The sequence below is a fragment of the Danio rerio genome, chromosome 5 (assembly GCF_052040795.2).
Source record: "Danio rerio strain M-AB ecotype USA chromosome 5, GRCz13ab, whole genome shotgun sequence".
Taxonomy (NCBI): domain Eukaryota; kingdom Metazoa; phylum Chordata; class Actinopteri; order Cypriniformes; family Danionidae; genus Danio; species Danio rerio.
Window position 1 is genome coordinate 38,880,034 of NC_141025.1, and position 22,169 is coordinate 38,902,202.

The following is a 22,169-nucleotide window of genomic DNA, read 5'->3' on the forward strand; positions in this document are numbered from 1 at the left end:
TGCAGGTGGTCTGATTTCCAGAGTCTGGCCAACCAGCGTAAACAAGCTCTAGAATCGGCTCTAAATATTCAGAACTATCATCTGGAATGTAATGAGATCAAGAGCTGGATGAAGGAGAAGACCAAGGTCATCGAGTCCACACAGAGTCTTGGAAATGACCTGGCTGGAGTTATGGCCCTACAGCGCAAGCTCACTGGAATGGAGAGAGACCTGGAAGCCATACAGGTACAAAAATGTGCATCAGGTCAAATGCAATCATGAAGAGACCCAATCATGTTCCATCCTTAAACTCATATTTTTTCCTTTCACTTTCGCAGGGTAAGTTGGATGACCTGCGTTCGGAAGCCAAAAAGTTAGTATCTGAGCATCCTGAGCAGGAGGAAGAGATCAAGGGTCAGCTGGCTGAGATCCAGGAGGTGTGGGAGGAACTTCGTGCCACCATGAAACGGCGTGAGGAGTCTTTGGGTGAAGCTTCCAAGCTTCAGGGCTTTCTTCGAGATCTTGATGACTTCCAGGCCTGGCTGTCTCGTACACAGACCACCGTGGCGTCCGAGGACACACCGACCTCTCTGGCGGAAGCAGAGCGTCTGCTGGCTCAACATGAGGCCATAAAGAATGAAGTGGATAATTATAAAGAAGATTATGAGAAGATGAGAGCTACTGGAGCTGAGGTCAGTTGGCGTCAACTTAGTTTAAGAAATGCAGTTACTGGCACTCACTTCCATTCAGGAGAATTATTTCTAAAAAAAACATTTAATCCGCTTGCCAATACTTCATTTATTAAAGAACTGTTGATTTTATATATATTTTTTATTTTTGTGATGGCTATTTTGTATTTGTTATTAGCCATTAGTACACTCTTCAGTGTTTGTGATTCTTTAAAAATCATTCTAATATGCTGCTTTTATGCTAAAAACACTTGTTGTGATTATTAATATCGATAGGCTTCGTATTATTTCTAGTACTCATTTAGAGTAAAGTTGAAAAAACTTTGAAATAGAATTTTTTTTATAAATCTCTTTTAATCAATTTAATCCATCATTGCTGAACACATTTACATAAATAAACCTTATTTTGAACGACAGTATATATTTTACTATGGCTTGACTAATAGCTACAAATTGCACATATAACTAAAGCAAAACATTATTCTCCAGGTGACTCAGGGTCAGACTGACGCCCAGCACATGTTCTTAGCCCAGAGGCTGCAAGCGCTGGACACCGGGTGGCATGAGCTGAGGAGAATGTGGGAGAGCCGCCACTGTGTCCTCGCTCAGGCCTTTGATTTCCAAACCCTGCTGCGAGATGCAAAACAGGCAGAGGGCTTCCTTAATAGCCAGGTTTGTGTATGCGATACTGCTATTGTTCTGTTTTTGTTGTTTTGTCAACTGCAAATAACGACTCTTGATTTGGAAGATGAAACCTTAATGCCTGCTAATAGCTTGCTTTCATCTCTCTTTGCCCACAGGAGTATGTTCTGTCACATACAGAGATGCCATCCAGCCTGCAAGGGGCTGAGGAGGCCATCAAGAAACATGAGGACTTCCTCACTACAATGGAGGCCAGTGAAGAAAAGATCAACGGTGTGGTAGAGTCTGGACGGAGACTCGTATCTGATGGCAACACTTATGCGGACAAGATCCAGGAGAAGACTGACTCTATTCAGGAAAGGTGAGTGGGAGAAGACTAATAAATGCGTGTAGAAGATATAGAGGGGAATGGCGAGACCTTAATCAATTTTTTATGAGTAATTTATTCACATTACCACAACCTTTTGTCTCTATTTTGTGTTTCAAAGAAGGCCGCCAACTAAAATGAATTGCCTTAAAGGGACTTTGACTAAACATGGAGACTGGAAAACCAAATTTAACCCAATGTGTAAAGTTGTAGACATGCATTGCGGAGCTGGTGCAAATACAAGCATCAGAGTTGTGTAGTATATACAAAAATATTCATACATTTTCTATTTTTTTGTTTTAATTCGTTAATTCGCGCTTTGGTCCACTCTTTCATGCTACCTGACAAGGGAATTTACATTCAGACTAAAGCAACGATTATTGCACATGACTTCACGCTTTACTAAATCAGGTCTGTGTTGATTATGTCAAGACATATTCTCTTTTCAAATTTATCAACTCAATCTTCAGCATCTATGAAGGATGTAAAAACTGCCAGGTAAAAAAAATGTGCCAATCTTAGTGTGGTTTGAACACGAAAAAAGTTGAGGGGTTGTAGTAATGAAAAGTGACCCATTACATTGGCATCGAACCTTGTTGAAACAATGGATGAAACCTAGTCAGGCAGTGTAATGCAGAGAGTGCACCAAAGCACATCAAATGATCAGTAATTAAAAAAGGGGGGAAAAAATTAAATAAAAATACATATTTTTATATTAGACACAGATCAGATGCTTGTATTTGCACCAGCTCCAAACCCACAACTTCACGCATTGGGTTAAATTAGGCGTTGCAGTCTCCATGTTCAGTCCATTACTTCTGTACTATATGTATAGCTGAGGCAACGGAACCAACCCCGTGACATTAGATACAGTAATATTCCAAGATGGTGGTGTCGTAGCTCGAGAAACGATAGTAAAACATGCCGTTTTCTGCAAAATGGTTTAATTGATTGAATTTGTAACACATATTTTCATTAACATGGAAATCAATTTATAAAATAATCTAAACTGACTTTAATCCAACCATTGTAACTAGTAATTTTATGCGTTAAGACATTTTTATGCTATTTTAAATAAATGCTCTTTGTTTGAACTTGTTTAAAAAACTTGACAGGGCCTTTCAAAAAAGTAGTAAGCACCACAAGTGTTTTAGACAATGCTGAGCAATGTATTTTTAAAAAAACTTGCTGTAATACTTTTATGAAGCCAAATTATACCTAAAAACTGCACTTTACTTGAAATGTGCAATCCTGGCAATAATGTATGTTAAATACAGGCAACATCCACATGGCAATGGATTTAGGTTAATCAGCAAAAGTTACATTTGTAGATATTCAAAGACATTTAATGAAATTATACATTTATGCACGTTAGAATCCATACAACACAACATTTGAGTCCATAAAAGAAAAAACATGATTGTTGCCATGTGGACATATACAAAGGCTCAGGCCCTAACAAACCTATTAAGTCTAGTCCAGATACCATCATGTTTTTCATCTTGTGCTCTCCTTCAGGCACCAAAAGAATAAACAAGCTGCCAATGAGCTGCTGGCTAAACTGAAGGATAACAGAGAGCTGCAGCATTTCCTACAGGATGGACAAGAGGTAATGATACAAAATACTGAGCAATCAAGATTACATACTGTACATCTGTCACACTGACAGGGTCCCTCTTACTGGCATCTGGTGAAAGATAACACTCTTATATAAACTACACCATGGGACATGCAGCACCCCCTAGGGGAAGAATCCAGGGGTTGCATTCATATCTTTTTTATGTAATTAATAAGACCTTGGTTTACTTGTTCCTGTAGCTTACTTTGTGGATAAATGAGAAGATGCTGACTGCTCAGGATATGTCATATGATGAGGCCCGAAACCTCCACAGCAAGTGGCAGAAGCACCAGGCATTCATGGCTGAGCTGGCCTCCAATAAAGACTGGCTGGACAAGATCGACAAGGTACTTTCCACTCAACAACATATTCCGGTGCTTTCAGATATCCAGTGCACCTCTGTGGCGTTATGGGTTTTCAAACTGTGATCTCCAGGCTTGTAAAAATTATGAAAGTCAGAAAATAGTCAGCTGTTGTGTGTTTTATTGGCTAGAAATTGATCTTTGGAAATTCTAAAAAATGTATGAAGCAAAATATATGTAAATGTTTAGTTTTTTTCGTAAAGATTCAGATGTTTTTAATTCAATGTTGAAATTTAATTAACTATAAACTGACACACTGTTTAGCTGTGCTTTTACTTAATGAGTACAATGCTACGTCTGACAGATCACACTATTATGTCTTTCTTTTCTTTTTTTATTCTTTTATAACTTGTTTTTAATAAATTGTAAGTATTTTAATCATTTTAGTTTCTTGTCTCTTTTATTCTTGTTTATGTAAAGCACTTTGGATTATCATTTTGTATGAAATGTGCTATATAAAAAAAAGTTACCTAAAAAAAATCATTTGTTTCTTTTAAAAAAAGTGAGTAAACCTGCTATCTTGGAATGTTAAGTTCACTTAATAGTGAAATATTTACTTAAGTTTAATAATCATGTTTTTTAAGCAAAGTAAACTAATTGTTTTAAAAGCAACATGTTTACTCACTTTACGTAAAGTCAGCTAATTGCATTATGTGTAATACGAATTGTGTGGGAGTGCTGGAAAGCATGTAAAAATGCAGTGTTTGTCCGATTTCTTAAACCAGGTCATGCTAAACAAAAAGCAAGGCAAGTGAACTCATGAGCAGAACTGCAAACTGCTGAACTACACTGATCTCCTGTCTCTTTCTGTTGTTTCAATAGGAGGGTCAGGTGTTAGTGAAGGAGAAGCCCGAGTTGGAGCAAACTGTATCAGAGACTCTGAGCGGTCTGCAGAAGCAGTGGGTAGAGCTTGAGAACACCACCCAAGCCAAAGCTCAGTGTCTGTTTGACGCTAACCGAGCGGAGCTGTTCACACAGAGCTGCTCAGCGCTGGACTCCTGGCTCCAGAACATCTCCTCTCAACTCCAGAGCGACGACTTTGGAAAAGATCTCACCAGCGTCAACATCCTGCTTAAAAAACACCAGGCAAGTCTGAGGCCAAGTAGATACATACTCGTATCACATTTGTGTGCGATCAAACCATCTTGTAATCGGTGAAACTCACAAGATTGTTTGGATATAACGACAGTCTCTTTTTAATTATTTACATGAGAAAGAGATTTAAAAAAAAATCAGAGCTAGTGGATAGAACCTTCACTGGTCTCTGTTTGATACAATTACAATTTTCATGTCAGTGATTTTGCTCAAATGCTTATTACAATACATCATGATGCATTGACAATTTTCAGTTTACTTCATGAATAAAATATTGTCATTAAAAAGCGAGTAGTTAGATATATGAACTGAACCTTAAAGAAACATGCTTCTTGAATGCATCAAACATGAAATAAGTAATAATGACATGTTTAGCAATGTGTTCTGCGGCTCAAAAAGTGGCAGAGATGGTGTTTTTTTACTGTGTGTGTGTGTGTGTGTGTGTGTGTGTGTGTGTGTGTGTGTGTGTGTGTGTGTGTGTGTGTGTGTGTGTGTGTGTGTGTGTGTGGGGAGGACCTTATCTCCCTCACCATACTGTTCTGCCACAACAAATGATGTTTAAAAACCTGTCAGTGTATCATAACCGGTTATGGTCTATTAGTACACTGATAGTGAATCGTCCTCATCTGCATTGTGTGCACTGTAGTGATAAGTAATATTGACACCCCTAACCTGAACAGACAAGTTAATGGCTAATAGCTTATGTCTACCCATGTAACTCCGTGTTTGACAGATGCTGGAGCATCAGATGGATGTGCGCGAGAAAGAAGTCCAGTCTCTGCAGTCACAAGCTCTGGCCTTGGCCCAAGAAGATTCTGGGATAGTGGAAGTGGATGGGGAGCAGAGAAGAGTGACAGACAGATTCTCTCAGCTGCAGGACCCTCTGAAAGAGCGGAGGCAGCATCTTCTGGCTTCAAAAGAGGCTCATCAGTTCAACAGAGATCTTGAGGATGAGATTGTGAGTCTCGAGCAAGAACCAGCTACACTAACATTAAAAAAAAGATTAAACGATAACGACATTAAACAAAGATTATTGGAGTATATTTTCTTTTACACACACTGTCTTTCTACTTCAAAATGTCACATTTAATCCTATTTAATCCTACACATACAGAAACATTTCTAAGACATTTTCATTGCTTTTGTCTGAAGTTATGGGTGAAGGAGAGGATGCCCCTTGCCACGTCTACAGACCATGGTAAAGATCTGCCCAGTGTTCAGCTGCTCATGAAAAAGAATCAGGTAAACCATTGCAGCCAGTAAACATTTAAAATCTTTCCCTTATTTTTGTTATCTAACCATCTTTCCAAAATCACACAGACTCTGCAGAAGGAGATTCAAGGTCACCAGCCCCGTATCGATGACATCCAGGCTCACGGTACGAATATGTCCCCTGGCAAAGAGTCTGAGATGGACAGGGAGAGGAGAGCTGCTCTTGACGGCCGTCTGGCGGAGCTGAGAGAATTGTGGGCCCTTTTGATTTCTGAGACTGAGCAGAGGAACGTGAGGCTAGCTGAGGCTAACAGAGCGCAGCAGTTTTACACGGATGCCGCAGAGGCGGAGGCTTGGATGGGAGAACAAGAGCTTCATATGATGTCAGAGGAGAAAGCGAAGGTCAGTGAGACTGATTTGTGTGTTTGTTTGTGTGTGTGTGTGTGTGTGTGTGTGTGTGTGTGTGTGTGTGTGTGTGTGTGTGTGTGTGTATGTATGTGTGTTTGTAACAGGATTTACAAAAAGATGATACTTTAAACAGGTTTGAGAGTATGAGACATTATGCACTACTGTCCAAAGGTTTGGGCTCACCTACTTTTTTGACAAAGGTAAAATATACATTACATTAGGTTTTTGTAAGTTAAATACAGCATACAACAAAGGACAGTAGATCTGTCATCACTAAATATACTTCCCTATACATAACCCCAACTTCCAACCCATACAAACAAATTATATCCTGTTATACCAGGTAAGACATAAAGCTGCCCTTATATCTTGATGTTTTTTCAAACAAAAAAAAAAATCCATAGGCAATGTAGGATGGCTCTTCTTTAATCCACATAGAAGTAGAAGGGGGTTTACAATCCTATCTCAAAGTTAAAAAATGTATGCCTGCTAGCAGGGCCAGCCCAATAAATCTCAGAATAACCCTTTGTTGATCAACAGAGATGGCAAAAGTACACACATCCTTTACTTAAGTAGAAGTACAGATACTCGTGTTTAAAACAACTCTGGTAAATGTTGAAGCAATGATTACACTTTTGTACTAAAGTAAAAGTAAAGAAGTACGGTCTGAAATATGTACAATAGTAAAAAGTACCCATTATTGCTATGTTTTAGTTTCACTAGCTAGGTAGTTCTGGTTTCAACCACAGTCCAAAGACATGCGGTATTGGTGAATAGTAGGTAACTAAATTGACACTACTGTATAAGTGTGTGTGAATGTGAGTGTGTATGGGTGTTTCCCAGCATTGGGTTGCAGCTGGAAGCTGAATTAGTTTTTCTTAAATTTTGCAAAATTTAAATTTTGATCTGAGAAATAAGTTACTGGGAAAAACTAATATATTTGTAATAGGTAAAAGGAAACATAAAGGTGTGACTACAGCCTACAAATCATGTGCATAATCATTTTTCATATGATAAATTCAGGATCTTTTGCATTATATGTTTATTCATAAATTACCTAGGATATTTACTTTTGTGGCTGTAAAATTTAATTTGGTAAATTATTTATTGAAGACAACAGTATAGGCCTATATGTAAAATCATATAGTTAATAAAAACTGTAAAACAGCATAAATTCTGTATTAGGAAATATGAACTTATCAGAAATAAATCGCAATGCATAAAGTTTTTATAAAGTATTTAATTGTTTTAATACTAAATGTATAAATCTTTACAAAAAAAGCTACATTTTTCGCGGTAGATTAGATTGAAAGACCACAAAAAGCATTTAAATGGCATGTTTTTGAACTGGAATGTGTCTCTTGTTTACCTGTGATCAGAACGAGCAAAAGGTGTCTTATTACCATGTAAACAGGACAGCATCAGTCATGTTAAATTCGCCAACTCCCTCCGTCTCATCTGCGTAGTCATCCTAGTCTTTCTCATAGTAATCTTCATAAACTAGCCTACGTACAGTGCATGATGGCCTTGGTTGAAAAAGCTGCACACTGCAGCACGCAGGCACACAATAATAATATATTGATTGCATTAAAAAGGCGTTCGTATTGCGCAATGACAAGAAATAATGTAAATCGCACCACCAAACACATGAAAACGAAAGTAATGACCATGGTTTATGTACGCAGTGTTTCAAGATTTCTGATGGTTGTTGCAGGATGAACAGAGTGCTCTAGTGATGGTGAAGAAACACCAGATTCTGGAGCAGGCTCTTGAGGACTACGCTCAGACCATCCACCAGCTGGCCAACAGCAGCAGACTCATGGTCAACAGCGAACACCCGGAGAGGTCAGAGGCACTCTGGGTTTTCTGGACTATAAATTATTTCTAATAAAGAAATGGTCTAATTAATTTGCTTTCTTCTTGTAGTGAAAGGATCACTCTGAGGCAGGCCCAGGTGGATAAACTGTACGCAGGGTTGAAGGATCTAGCTGAGGAGAGGAGGGGTAAACTGCAGGAGAGACTGAGATTGACCCAGCTGAAGAGAGAGGTGGATGATTTAGAGCAGTGGATCGCCGAAAGAGAGGTCGTCGCTGGATCTCATGAACTTGGACAAGACTACGAACATGTCACGGTGTGAATCCACCTTTTTTCATGACTTCCTCAGTCTTCACTACTGGAATTACAAAAAAAAAGTTTGTAAAAGTTGCTTCTTTAGGCTAGATCTGCTCTAATTTAGATTTTTTTGTGTTTGTTTTGGCCTTTTGGTCAACAGTAAATCGATAATTTTATTTTATTTTTTGTCTTTTAACTGAACACACTCTCCCAAGTGGATACATATTAAAATTCAATTCATCTTTATTTCTGTAGTGCTTTTACAATGTGGAATGTGTCAAAGCAGCTTAACAGTTCAGTGTGGTTTAAAACATTATTTTTGTGTTATAGTCTTAACTGAGAATGTAAAGGAGTTTTAAAACAATGAGAAATGTTCTGTCTGGTTTCTGTGTTATATCATTGCGACTTTAGACTAAGGTAGACTTTATGCAATCAAAGTTTCTGATATTTCAGCAAAGCCTATTAAAGGCAAATCTGAAATGATAAGTCTAAAACGTTTAACCGCTTATACAAAACATGCCTCTTTGGCAGTAATCAGGAAAGAAGACCAAAAGCCGATATGTGATTGGCTAAGATGTGCTTCATTTAACTAAGTTAGCATTACAGGTTTTTCCATTGGTATACAGACATTTCATCTCCCCCATAGTAACAAAATCTTCTCATTTTATTGTTTGTACAACATTTAATGCCAATGCTTTTATAGATGGGGAGTGTTTTAAAACAAAACCCCAATTCGAAAGGTGTCTGAATTATTAATGGAGGGTCATGGGGTAATTGCAAACAGTCAGTTTAGTAAGAAATGATGCAGTTTGCATTACAACCTGGTAATGTAGAAGCTGTTATGCACAAATAAATGGTTCTCAGTCAGCTTATACTCAAGGCAGTCTGTTTTCAAGCAACAGAAAGTCACATTCAGGCGATGCACATACAGTAAATGCATGTGGTGTTTTAATTTGCCAGCATACACAAAATATTGACCAAAGTTTTATATTTTTGTCTTGCGTCATGTGCATTTGTGGCTGCATATGTACCAGGATTCAGTGGGACGTAAATGTGACACCAGACAACTTGAGCAAACACACTCAAAGTGAAAGCCCACTTAAATTTTGTGTGATGGTTATAAGGTGCTGTTATCATCTGTAACACTAGATGTTCTCTCCTCACTCTTCAGATGTTGCGTGACAAGTTCCGGGAGTTTGCGCGGGACACCAGCACAATTGGCCAGGAGCGTGTAGATGCAGTAAATGCTCAGGCAGATGAACTTATCGAATCCGGTCATCCTGAAAACGCCAGTGTGGCTGAGTGGAAGGACGGACTCAATGAGGCCTGGGCTGACCTGCTGGAACTCATCGACACACGCACACAAATGCTGGCCGCCTCGTATGAGCTGCATCGCTTCCATCAAGATGCCCGGGAAGCTCTGGGGCTCATACGAGAGAAGAAAGAGACGCTAGCGGGGGCTGAACTCGGACGGGACTTGAATACTGTCCAGCACTTTCTCAGACAGCATACGGCCTATGAGCATGATGTGCAGGCACTCAGTGGACAGGTGAGAGCTTTGCTTTAATCTGGTCATTTGTATGTTGATAATGTTCTTGATTTTGATCGATTGACAAAAGATTCAACATTTTTGTACTCTTCACTGCAGGTCACACAGGTGCAAGATGATGCTGCACGTCTGCAGAAAGCATATGCTGGAGAGAAAGCGGATGATATCCATCGACATGAGCGTGCAGTCACAGAGGCCTGGGAGGGACTTCAGTCAGCAACTCAAACCAGGCGGCTGCTTCTATTGGACACAGTGGAGAAGTTCAGATTCCTAAACATGGTTCGAGACCTCATGCTGTGGATGGAGGGAATCAACTTACAGATCCAGTCACACGACAGTCCGAGGTATGTGCAAACCTGTCTATGGGGAATTCTACATTAAATAACAGGGTGTCCGTGGAGTCTTAAAAGTATGAAAAGTTGATAAATCAATTATGAGAAAATTAAAGAACTTAAAGTCTTAATTGCGTTTTTCGAGGTCTTAAATTTTGTTCAAGCGTTGTCCAAAGTGTTATATATAATAAAAATATATTTATTTTTCTCCTAATATTAACAATGGTGTGCTCGATCTATGTGATTAGTTTGGGCTGGGGCGCAGACCGTTCTTAGAACCTCTCACCACAAAAGTAAAATAGCGCCAGTTAATCAGGATGTGACGATTTTGTTCGCTTTGTCTCGTTGGATGGAAATGCACATTTTATTCGCACTACATCTTTTATGCTATAATGCAGTTTTGCGCATAAAATTCATTAGCATTTTGGGATGGAAACATAGTTATTGACATTATAAATCTCTGATGTTAACAATGGTGATGAATCTATAAATTCTAACATTTGAGAATCTATATAAAATGGATTACACACAAGCTGATGATCTGTGCACCTTGTTGTTGTAGGGACGTCTCCTCAGCTGGTCTGGTCATCGCTAACCATCAGGACATCAAGTCAGAGATAGAGACTAGAGCAGACAGCTTTACTGCTTGCAGTGAAATGGGACGCACACTCATCAACAACAATCACTATGCTTCAGATGAGGTCTGCCCACACCACATACACACACCTTCTCTTTGCTCAATGCAAGATCTAACACATGTATTACTGTCTGTATGGTAATTGAATGTCTGACTTCTAGATACAAGAAAAATTGGACCAGCTTCAGGCCAAACGCACTGAAATTAACCAGAAGTGGCAAGAAAAAATGGACCACTTACAGATTGGTGAGTATGTGGGAGGAATCCTGATTCTGCAACTGGGTGGATGCTAATTAGATTTACATCAAATGTGACAGTAGTAGTGTGTGCATGACACATCCTTACACACTCTGTTTGTATGCGTTTGTTAGTTCTGGAGGTTTTGCAGTTTGGCAGAGATGCATCTATGGCCGAGTCGTGGCTGGCTGGGCAGGAGCCGCTGGTCAGGGCAGCAGAACTGGGCTCTAACGTAGATGAAGTTGAGAGTCTCATCAAACGCCACGAAGCCTTTGAAAAACTGGCAGCAGGCTGGGAAGATCGATTCTCGCAGCTAGAGAAGCTCACCACGGTTTGTTAACTGCAGTCCTACTCCAATACAAAGGCAGGATTTGATAGCACAATTCTTTATCCTCCAGTTTGTAATATTGTTTTCCCCTTGTGTTTTTTTCTGTCAGCTGGAGGAGCAGGAAATTCAAAGACGAAGGGAAGAGGAAGAGAGGGCCCGACGGCCACCCACACCTCCCCCTGTAGAGGAAGTAGTACAGTCTGAGATTAATGATTCTGCCGCAAGGTAAGAAACAGACAATACCATTATTCTCAAATATAGGGATGGTCTTGTTTTCTGTTACTTCTGCCTATTCAGCTGTCTGCTGAAAAATCACCTTTGCCATTCACAGAACTATATAACATTTTAAAATGTATCCAACTGAGTTGAGATCTGGACCAAAATTGCAACTTTTATGAACAAATGAAATCTTTTTGTATCCCAAGATTATTTATTTATCTAGTTATTTATTTACTAAGCATTTTGTTTCTTTTTATTGTAACAGAATGTTGTTAGGAAATAATAGATTTCATTTAATTAAGGGCAAAAGAGTTAATTATGCCTTTCTAGTGCCAAATATGTGGAAAAATATACTTTTGGCCCACAGCTGTTACTGTAAGTTTTGTTGTGTCTTTTCTTCAAGGACGAGTCTAGACCAGACTACATTGAACCAGTCTGTATCTGTCAATGGTGTCTACAGTGACCAGGACACGTCACAGGTCAGATACTGTCCACACTGTGCCTTTGTTAAATTCTCTATTCATTAATGATCCAAATATGCATTCACTTTCATAATGTCAGTGTACGGACACAGTTTTACAATTCATGTCAAGACACAAGTCACAGTCCCGTTCCCAAGTGTTCTGTCTTGTTGTGTTCAGTGTCTTTTTCCTTGTTCCTCTCAATTATTCATGTTGATATAAGTGTTCTGCTCTAAACTCTTTGAGTCTCTCTGAGTGTAGGAGAGTGTCACAACAAAACAAAACATCTGTTTTCATGGTCACACTATGTGGATGTCTTTTAACTGTTCAAACTATCTCAACACACACACAAGTACTGATTCTATCACTCTCACATGTTAACATCCGATTCTTGTGACGTCTCTTATATCTGCAGTCATTATCGGTCTCTGTATCTGAACTCAAGAAAGCCGAACCTAAACCTCAGTCTAACCCAGTTTCTAAGCCTGTGGCTAAACCCCACAAGGCACAGGAGCGTGTGAGTACTAACCCATAGCAGCAGCAGCCTGTAGCCGTAGTGTAGCATCGCTGCCTCATAGCTGCTTGCGCTTAACAAACCCAGCAGCCTCGCAGCATGACGGCAGCTATACCACACCTGCTAGTGGGCAATGTTTGAGCTTTCTATTGCTTTGAGTGGATTAGTCTTGTGCTTTTCTTTTCTTTCTATGTATGTATTTGGCTACTGTAATTTTGGACGTTCATCTTTCTTTCTTATGCACGCCTGAGCTTCAAAATGTTTGCGATGCACATTCAAATTTCTACTTTTGTAATGTTAAAGCTTTGTTGTTGTGTGTAGCATTGTTGTTTGTTGTCAGGGGAGCTTAACTTATCGGGACGGTGTTTGGGTGCCTCACAACAGCTAAACTAATTCCCTACTAACTCTCACATAAGACATTTTTTTCTTTATTTCCTTCAGTTTCATCGGATTTTTCTATATGCCAAGGCAACTATTTTATTTCCTAACACTTGTATTTAGGATATCAAATTAGTTTGAGTAATTGTTTTTAGGCAGATGTGCCCTCTGATGTCTTTGTGGTTGTGTTATTTCATCATTACACCCACATATCCTCAGCTTTTCCATACCGCCCTCATGTTTGTGTCCTTGGTGGAACATGCCGGTGTTTTTGATGTTTTGTTAAGTCTCTTTAAGTGTGCCTTTGCTTTTTGTTTGTTTGTGTGCATGTGTATATTGTGTTTGAGTTTGAACATTTGGTTTGTTCGTTCATTGAGGCAATAAAGGTTTAGACTATAATATTTGTTGTTAGTCAGGGATTATATCTCAGTTTAATTACTTATACCTGGTAATTAACTGCAAATTTAACAAAATTCGATTGAGTTATAGGAATACTGAGACAGGGCATGTTTTATGTAGGGCCAGTAAGATTTGTTTGATAAAGCAAGGACATATAACATTGGTCTATTATTATTAACAAGGTTTATTATTTATAATGGTAAAGTTGTATTTTTTATTTATAAAAATAAATGTTCAATTATTTATATATTGTTATTTATAATGTTAAAGTTGTATTATTTATTTATGAAAAATATGGTTAGTTACATTTTTAATTATATATTATTGTTTATTATGTTAAAGTTGTATTATTTATTTATTTATAAAAATGTTTTATTAAATATTATTATTTATAATGTTAAAGTTGTATTATTTATTTATAAAAAAATATTTATTATGTATTTATATATTATTATTTATAATGTTAAAGTTGAATTATTTATAATAAATCAATTACTTATTATTATTTATTTATATATTATTATTTGTAACGTTAAAATTATATTGTTTATTCAATTTATTTATATATTTGTTTATATATTATTTATTATTTATAATGTTAAAGTTTTGAATATGAAATAAATACTGTATAATTTATTTTTAAAAAATCCTCAATTGAGGTGTCACAGTTAATTGATACAGTGCTCAGCATAAATGAGTACATACCATTTTAAAAATGAATATTTTTATCCATTTCTCAGTGAATATAGGCAATTTATTTTAATGCATTTAAACAAAACAGATATATTTATTAAAATAATATTTTAGTCACTAAACATTCAGAAATTGAAAGATAATACAATTAAATTCAAGTAATATATTGCAAAAAAAAATTACAACCTACAAAATTTCAACAATTCTTTTTTTTGTTTCTTTTGATTTTTTTTTTCCTTTTTTTATTTTATTTTCTATTATATATAAATTTGGGTGTATTAGTTTTTGGACCGTAAGCATAAGATATTTTGCTAGATAAGCTCCAAATTTGGCTTCAGTACTGACTACAGTAATCATTTTATTTTTAAAAAAATTATAAATCTTTGCCCCTAAAAAAAGTCCACATGAGCATTAGAATAGCTTGAAATATAAAATGTTAAAATTACATGTAAAATGCTTATGGAACAAAAGTTATACCTACTTGAAATATGTGGATTTGAAAGATATTCATTTGAAAAATTAATTCCACATGGAAATGTTTCGAAATCACAAATTTCATGTGTGTTTTACATGTTCATGTGTGACTTTAACATGTGAAGATAGCTTGTGATGCTTGTTTTTTTTCTTATGATAAATAATGCAATTTAGATAATTAAAATATTGTAAAAATAACAATTAAAGATTGTAGTAGTATTTCACAATTTTGCAGATTTTACAGTATTACCTTTATTTAGTAAATGGTAATCATAAAAGTCTTATAAATCTTATGTATATCTTACTGACCCTATTCTGTAATGTAGTTTATGTGAGAATGTAATCATTTAATGAACAGTTTAAAGTTTGTTTGTTGCCTGCTAATATAGCATGTAACCTTGAACAATTTACAAAAGCCTTTTCAATAATAAAAGCACTAACCTGTACAGTAGTGAGCCAGTCACAATTGGAGTTGGTAAAAGTGCTCTATGATTGTGACATGTCCTAACTGGCTGGTTTTGGTCAAGCAGGGATCAGAGTCTGAATCTGTTAATGGTCCAGGCCGTGACAGTGGTCTTGACTCAGCATCACGGCAAGACCCTTCAGCAACACTGCCAGGGCGAGGAGGAGCAGAGGGGACCACAGAAGCTATGGAGGGCATCCTATGCAGGAAACAGGAAATGGAATCGCACAACAAAAAATCAGCTAACAGGTGATGCAGAAAGCTGGTGTATTATTTTATAATGATTGACACAATCTAATCGAGTGAGTTGTGTAAATGGTTTGTTTTTTTCTTTTCTCTTGTGCATTTGTAGATCGTGGCAGAATGTATATTGCGTTTTACGTAAAGGCAGTCTGGGCTTCTATAAGGACAACAAGAGTGCCTCAAATGGAATCCCCTACCATGGTGAAGTTCCCATCAGCCTCGGGGAGGCTGTCTGTGAGGTTGCCCATGACTATAAGAAGAGGAAACACGTATTTAAACTTAGGTGAGGAGATGAAGGGAGGAATTGGATTAGTTTTGTGATCAATATGAAAAAAGAAAAAAGTTCTTAGTATGTGACATTATTGCATTTTATTTTCTTAAAGGCTCGGGGATGGAAAAGAGTACTTGTTCCAAGCGAAGGATGAGGTAAGTTTTGCACAAAAAAACAGAATAAAAGTTATGTTTCTTATTTCTACTCTTTAATTAAAGGAATTGTTGAAATTTTCTCACTCTGTCTTTCAAAACCCATAAGAATTTTGTTCATTTTCTGTCATTCCTTTGATAGTCTGTTTTCCCTCAACTGTGATGCTTCAACATTGTTGGATAGAGATAAAACCGTAAATAAATCTGTATGAATGAATTCTTCTGAGGAGATGCACTGAATTGAAAACATGAACAGATTTTATTTGTGCTTTTGTACAGATGTAAACATTGCTTAATAAACATAGAAAGCTTGGTTATCCAGGTGTGATGTGTGATGATAGCTTTAATGTTTTAAGTCTGCACTCGCCAAATGCAGGTCTAGTCTGAATCCGCTCAGCCTGATAGCTCTGCTGATGGTCTGTCCGCTTATGGCATCTGCCTGGATTTTGATTCTCTCTTAAAAAGAGTCAGCATGTGAGGCTCTCTGGGCTTGGTGACCTTTAATGCACATGTAACACATGTTGGGTGACCTGTTTTGTACCCTAAACCTCACTTCCATCCGGGTCACGGCACCATTGTAAATCACCAGTAAATAGTGGTTCAGTATAATATTGCAGTGGAAACATACGTGTTTGGTTTAAAGGAGTTAAAATTGGGAAGCACTCAATGTAAAGAATGTAAAGCCACTCAAAGACAGACACTGTTTGTTAAGCCTGCATTAATGCATTCATTGTAAAGCTGCAAAATTAAGCATTAAAAGATTGTGATCTTAATTTAAATCCTCTTAACATGAATGATAAATGATACTGATTTGCATATGTTTATAAATCCTTATAAGTGCTGCATTCAAATCTGCTTTTGATTGAGAGAGATTCAGTTTTTCCACTTTTATTTTTCTTTATATATTTTCCTTTTCTTTCAGCTGGTTCTATCTTTATTTTTATTAAAATTACAAGTTCTGTATGTTAAAACCAATGGTTTTTGCAGTAATATTTTTGTATAAATGGAAAGCAGCTGACATTTGTCTCCTCTCTTTTTTGATGATGTGAAAAATGGTGCGACCCATGACTGAAAAACCGTAGAGTGATCTGAACCATGAGATTTGAGATCCGTTACACCACTAGAATTTTTATGTAGGATTAAACTGAGACTTCAGGCATCCTGTTAAACTCTCATCTTTTGACAATTTATGTTTTCTCCCTCAGGCTGAGATGAGTTCATGGATTCGAGCCATCCAGTCCTCCATGTCGTCCAGCGAGCGTTCGCCAGGTGCCTCCCGAGGTCTGAGTCGAGCAATGACCATGCCGCCCATGTCTCCCAGCTCAGGCGAGGCCGGAGGAGTAACCATGCGCAACAAAGACGGCAAAGAGAGAGACCGCGAGAAGCGCTTCAGTTTCTTCGGCAAGAAGAAATAGCCATCCAAAAAACGCCACAGATCTCCAAAGTGAGCCAAGCAGGAGTTGGAAGTTTGTCAACACTCAAAAGAAACTGATAGTTCGAAAAGGCAAAGAAAACTTTCCATTGATACATTTTTTTGTTGTTGTTGTTTTGCCCTTTCTTTTTCTTCCACTCTTTTTTAAAAACTGCGCCATTTTACCGGTGGATCTTGTTCAATCTCACCTCCTAGATTGATGACAACGTTTGCCCAGACGTTGAGCTCTGAGCCCACAGAATGGCGTTTCTGATCGAGACCAAAAGCCACCCCGAATGATCAGCTCATACCCTTCAATTTGACTAGTTTCTTTTTAACTTTTCACCTTAGAAATCATTTTATCTGTGGGTTTGATGGCGTATCCATGCTGTAATGACCAAGAGTGCTTTTTGTCTTCCCCCCTGCTCTCACAATTTCCTTTTCTTGTCTTAAATTCCAGCCTCTCATTTTCTTTGTGAAGGACCGCAGTCCATTTTTTTAAAACTATAGGTTTAATTGCATTTTTTTTTTTTTTTTGCTGTTGCAATTTTGAGTCAATTTAAAGTTGAATATTTAAAGAAAATGTAAGTATTGTTGGTTTAAATTAATGTTCAGAGAGGACAAAACAGAAAGAAGCCCATAAGTCAGAGGTGGGAGTTCATGCTGGTCTTTTTCCTTTCATCTACACGCGTTTCTGACAGAAAGATTTTTTTCCTTTGCATTTCGTTTTTCTATATTTGACTGTTGAATGCTTTATCCTTTCTTTTTTTTTTGACTTAGTTCAAGAAAAGGTGGTTTTATTTCTAATCTTTTATCTCTTTCTCTCCTTCACTCCTGTTAGGAGATTTTTGAGTATGCATTCTTATTGTGTGGCTTATTTCTTTAGTTCATCAAGTTCCTTTAACTACTTTATCTTGTTCTGTTCTTAGACCAGGTAAAAAAAAAAACAAGTGTTTGTTGTGAAGATTGAAATTGAGGTGTGATGCTGTGGTTTGACCTTTTAGTTTTATAATTGCTCAAAAGCAAACAGACACAACACAAGAATCGCTTGCACAAGCCAAACATTAAACTCGTGTTTAAAAATAATTTGAAGATGAGCAGAAATATCTTTGCTTTCTTGTAACTTTAATTTGAAGATGTAATTGACCAAGTTTCCTATTGGAATGTATTCTCAGGCTTCAGATTTCCCATTCACACACCTGCAGGCACGCGTGCAGGCATGTTTTCCTCAATCCTAACTCTAAATATTTTACAGGGATGCACCTCTGTCTTGACAGCTGAAGTTGGGTTTAGTGTCAGTGATGCTTCTTGAGGTTGATGCTGTATTTTTAGATGTGTGTGTGTGAGTGAGAGAGAGTGTGTGTGCACGTGTGTGTGTTCTCAGAAGAAGTTGCTTTCAGGTATATCGGTTGTGAATGTGCTTCAACTCTGAATGATATTACTGAGGTATTCTTAATGTGGACCAAATCAGCAGTTATCCCCCCCACTCATGGTGATTTGAGATAATTTGTTTCCTTTATGTGTAAATCACAAGTAAATTATCTTCCTTGGAGGAATGTGAAATTTTTACTGCATACTTCTATAATTGTAGCTCTATACTTGCAGTCAGCAGGCGATAACAAACTCCTGTCCCACAAGTAGACACAGAGGCAGACTCAATGGCAACCTAGCAGACATGATTTCAGATATAGTTTTGCAGTTAAATGCATGATGTATTGGTAACAAGTGTACCCACTGTGGCATGAAATCAGTATTTTTGTAGGATAAAGATTTTTTCAGCCTCATACGATTGTGCGAAAGCTTGCCTTGGTGTGATATTAGCGTGAGTTTTACGTTTTCATTTGACGTCATACAATGAAGCCCCTTCCTCTGAGGTGTGTGGAGTATTGAACCATGTCCACTCTAATGTCATTCATCTCTGCATTTCCTTTGGAGACGCATGTATGGGGCAACATGAAGACGCAGAAAACTGAAAGTTGATTTATTTTTTTTCTCCTCTTATCATTGCTGTGATGTTTGATGTGAAGGAAAATGATGCAGACTCTCTACCAAACCCTGTCCAGCCCACAAAACGACAGCCTTTCTGGATTTCAGCGATTGGACAATGTCACTGAAACTTATGAATACTTAGGAGGTCATTCGCTGGACCGCCAGCCTGATGTTCTCCATCCTAATGGATAAAAACACTGGATGATCAAAGGATGATCTAGTTGTAGGCCTTCAGATTACTGTCAAAAACAGCTGTATAATGATTCAGTTAGTCTTCGCCTACACATACGGTTTGGGACTGTGTGCTAAACTGCTTCCAGAGATTGTGTTGCATTTTTGGATTGCAATCTTTCAAGTTTGTGCTGTTTCTTTTTATTCCAGTTGCTTGATATAAGAGCAACGTTTTCTTTCTCTCACATTTTTACTCTTTCTAGTGTGCTTTGTTTTAACCCAGTTTTGCTTTGATGGTCAGTTACATTACAGCATCTAGGTAATTGAGTCTGTGTAAATTTCAGTGGACTGGTGAGGAAACTATAGGGAAATTGAATCTAGTTTTAATGCAATACAGTGAATTCAGTTGGAGGAATCTCCTCCCGGTAAAAGTGAGCGTGTCTTCAGAGTACTGATCATATTTTTCTCCATTTCTTCATCCAATAGTAGTATATTTGACTACATTTTAATGCGTCTTCAAAAAAGAATCCCACCAAGCCCATGAAAAGGCCATTTATTAAAGAATGTTGATCCCACTCATGATTTTAAACCTCGGTTGTTAATATCACTACTATTATCTGTTGTTATTATTGTTATTATTATATAAAAGTCATTATTAATATTGCTATTATCATTATTAATACTACTACTGTTGCAACTGCACCTCGTGTAAAACTGCAGCCTATTCCTGCTGAGTTTCTCGTCTGTAATACCAAACCCCGCCACTTGGGGGCAAGTGTGCTGTGGAGCATTTTTCATTACTGATCTAAACAACAAAGACTTGTTTGTTGACTTGTGTATCTACATCTAATATTAGGAATAAAAACATGATTTGAAAAGAAAAAACGTGTGGATTTTTCCCCCCATCAAATCAATTCTTGTTTTCACAAGAGCGTGTGCAGTTCTTACATGACACTTATTCACTTTAATACTGCAAACTGGTATTTTTGCCAAATTATTATCAAACATTTAATATCAAACATAAAGTGCTCAGGGCTAGCTTAAATGATGTGTTGGTGCTCTTTGGTTAAGGGATTTATCAGAATTAAAAGCAAAAATCAGTCTAAGACACTAGATATTTAAAAGCTATTTTAATAATATTTTTCCACATTTTTCGAGTGCCTTGGACTGATTTTGCACCAACACATTATTTAATCCTCTAATGCACGTATTATAATACATCTATAAAATATATTGACTGTTTTCTTAAATTGCTGTAAAAAAAAAAAAATTATGATATGTTGCCATATGGCAACAATGTCGAATAGTGGATCTAACTTAGAAATTTCTAATTTAGAACTTTCCTTATAATTAATTATTTTGTTGTTTGAAATAATTTAATTGGTGTTGCAGTATTATACTTTAACACAGAACTTATAAATGACACCTTTCCAGCAGCTGATATTCCAACAGCTTTCATTTAATCCTTTTTTTTTTTTGCAGAATATTATTGATATACAGGGCAACACATACACTTAGTTTTTTTTTTTTTTTACTAATTTGTTAAAAAAACTTTTTTGAGTTGTTAATATGTCATTATAACATACTGAAGGTGATGTCTGGATGTTTTTTGTGTATCAGACATAATTTGTTTCTTTGTTTTATTGACGATTACATTTGCATTCAGCAATTAATGTTTCTCTCAAACACCAGTCTGTCAGAAATCGCGCCACAGAAAAACACTGCATGTCATGTGACTTAACCAAAGCATATCATTGGCTAAACTAAGGTCTTGTCTTTTCAACAAAAAATTTAGAACGTTGGTCTTAAAGAAGAAACAACAGTGGTGGCAGCCTGGCAGGGAAATGAATATACATATCATGCTGCCATATGGCAACACCATGCAGTAGAGGGTTATGCTACCCCTGAGCACGTTTTGTTTGATTTTCAATTTTTGATAATAATTTGGTGAAAATATTAGTTTGCAATAATAAAGTAAATGATTTTTTAAGACACATTTTTTGAGTGCCTTGAACTGAATTTTTTTTTTATTATTATAAAACATTGTCTTAAAGATAGCCCACTGGTTTGTAGCACAAGCAGTTTTGCTGTTTACTGCACTATTTGTCTCGCTTTAAATGGAGTAAAATATAAGCATATCAACCCAGAACATCAGACTTTTGTAAGATCCAGACTGACAGACTCTCATTGTCGATTATTTGTCTATAACGGTTTAGTCTTTCCTTTTAAAATATTTTCTGTTCCCACATGTCTAAGCACAAAGCAGACCTCTTCCTCTGTCTGGTCTCCCGGCTAAGTCATTAACAGGTCATGAACTCTGACCTTCACCCGTCCACATCTATAAAGTTTACCATCTTAACTAGAATTGGCGTGCCTCGAATGCAAATCTCATCTCCTCCCTCCTGCTCCTCCATCAGACATACAGCATCAGACCTCCATTTGATATTTTCTGCAACTACTCCCTGTAATTTTGCCCATGGCTGTACCTATCAAAGAAATTTTGTTCTGAATTTGCCCTTGAAACTCAACGAGAATGCTTTGAACTGCCTACAGACCTCGAGGGCCTGCAGGAAATGCCCTGAAGGTCTCTCAGCCGGCATTTTTATACTCTCTTCTGAACTTCCCGCGCTTTCAAGTCCAGATCTTTCGTCTAAAATATAGACAAACGTTCCTTACTCCTCCTGTGCTGATGTTTTACAAATGTCAGTCCTGGTCGTGAGTGCCATCTATCAAGTCTATCAAGTGTTCAGAATCGCTTGGCAAC

General features: G+C 37.3%; 1 protein-coding gene across 11 annotated transcripts in view; it reads left to right on the forward strand.

The window, feature by feature from the left end:
• Positions 1-20,290, forward strand: part of sptbn2 (spectrin, beta, non-erythrocytic 2) — a 95,126-nt gene extending 74,836 nt beyond the window's left edge. For 4 of the 11 annotated variants that reach the window (XM_087252087.1, XM_087252086.1, XM_087252088.1 and 1 more), the window contains 25 exons: positions 6-225; positions 318-671; positions 1,158-1,340; positions 1,469-1,671; positions 3,196-3,286; positions 3,496-3,642; positions 4,480-4,743; positions 5,486-5,710; positions 5,905-5,994; positions 6,073-6,366; positions 8,087-8,217; positions 8,299-8,503; positions 9,656-10,033; positions 10,133-10,377; positions 10,928-11,066; positions 11,164-11,248; positions 11,374-11,570; positions 11,677-11,792; positions 12,190-12,265; positions 12,663-12,764; positions 13,203-13,229; positions 15,236-15,417; positions 15,521-15,694; positions 15,795-15,837; positions 17,040-20,290. In XM_087252087.1, coding sequence (XP_087108213.1) covers positions 6-225; positions 318-671; positions 1,158-1,340; positions 1,469-1,671; positions 3,196-3,286; positions 3,496-3,642; positions 4,480-4,743; positions 5,486-5,710; positions 5,905-5,994; positions 6,073-6,366; positions 8,087-8,217; positions 8,299-8,503; positions 9,656-10,033; positions 10,133-10,377; positions 10,928-11,066; positions 11,164-11,248; positions 11,374-11,570; positions 11,677-11,792; positions 12,190-12,265; positions 12,663-12,764; positions 13,203-13,229; positions 15,236-15,417; positions 15,521-15,694; positions 15,795-15,837; positions 17,040-17,249 — 4,381 coding nt within the window. In that variant the 3' untranslated portion in view covers positions 17,250-20,290. 11 annotated transcript variants of the gene reach the window in all.
• The last annotated feature ends 1,879 nt before the right edge of the window (positions 20,291-22,169 follow it).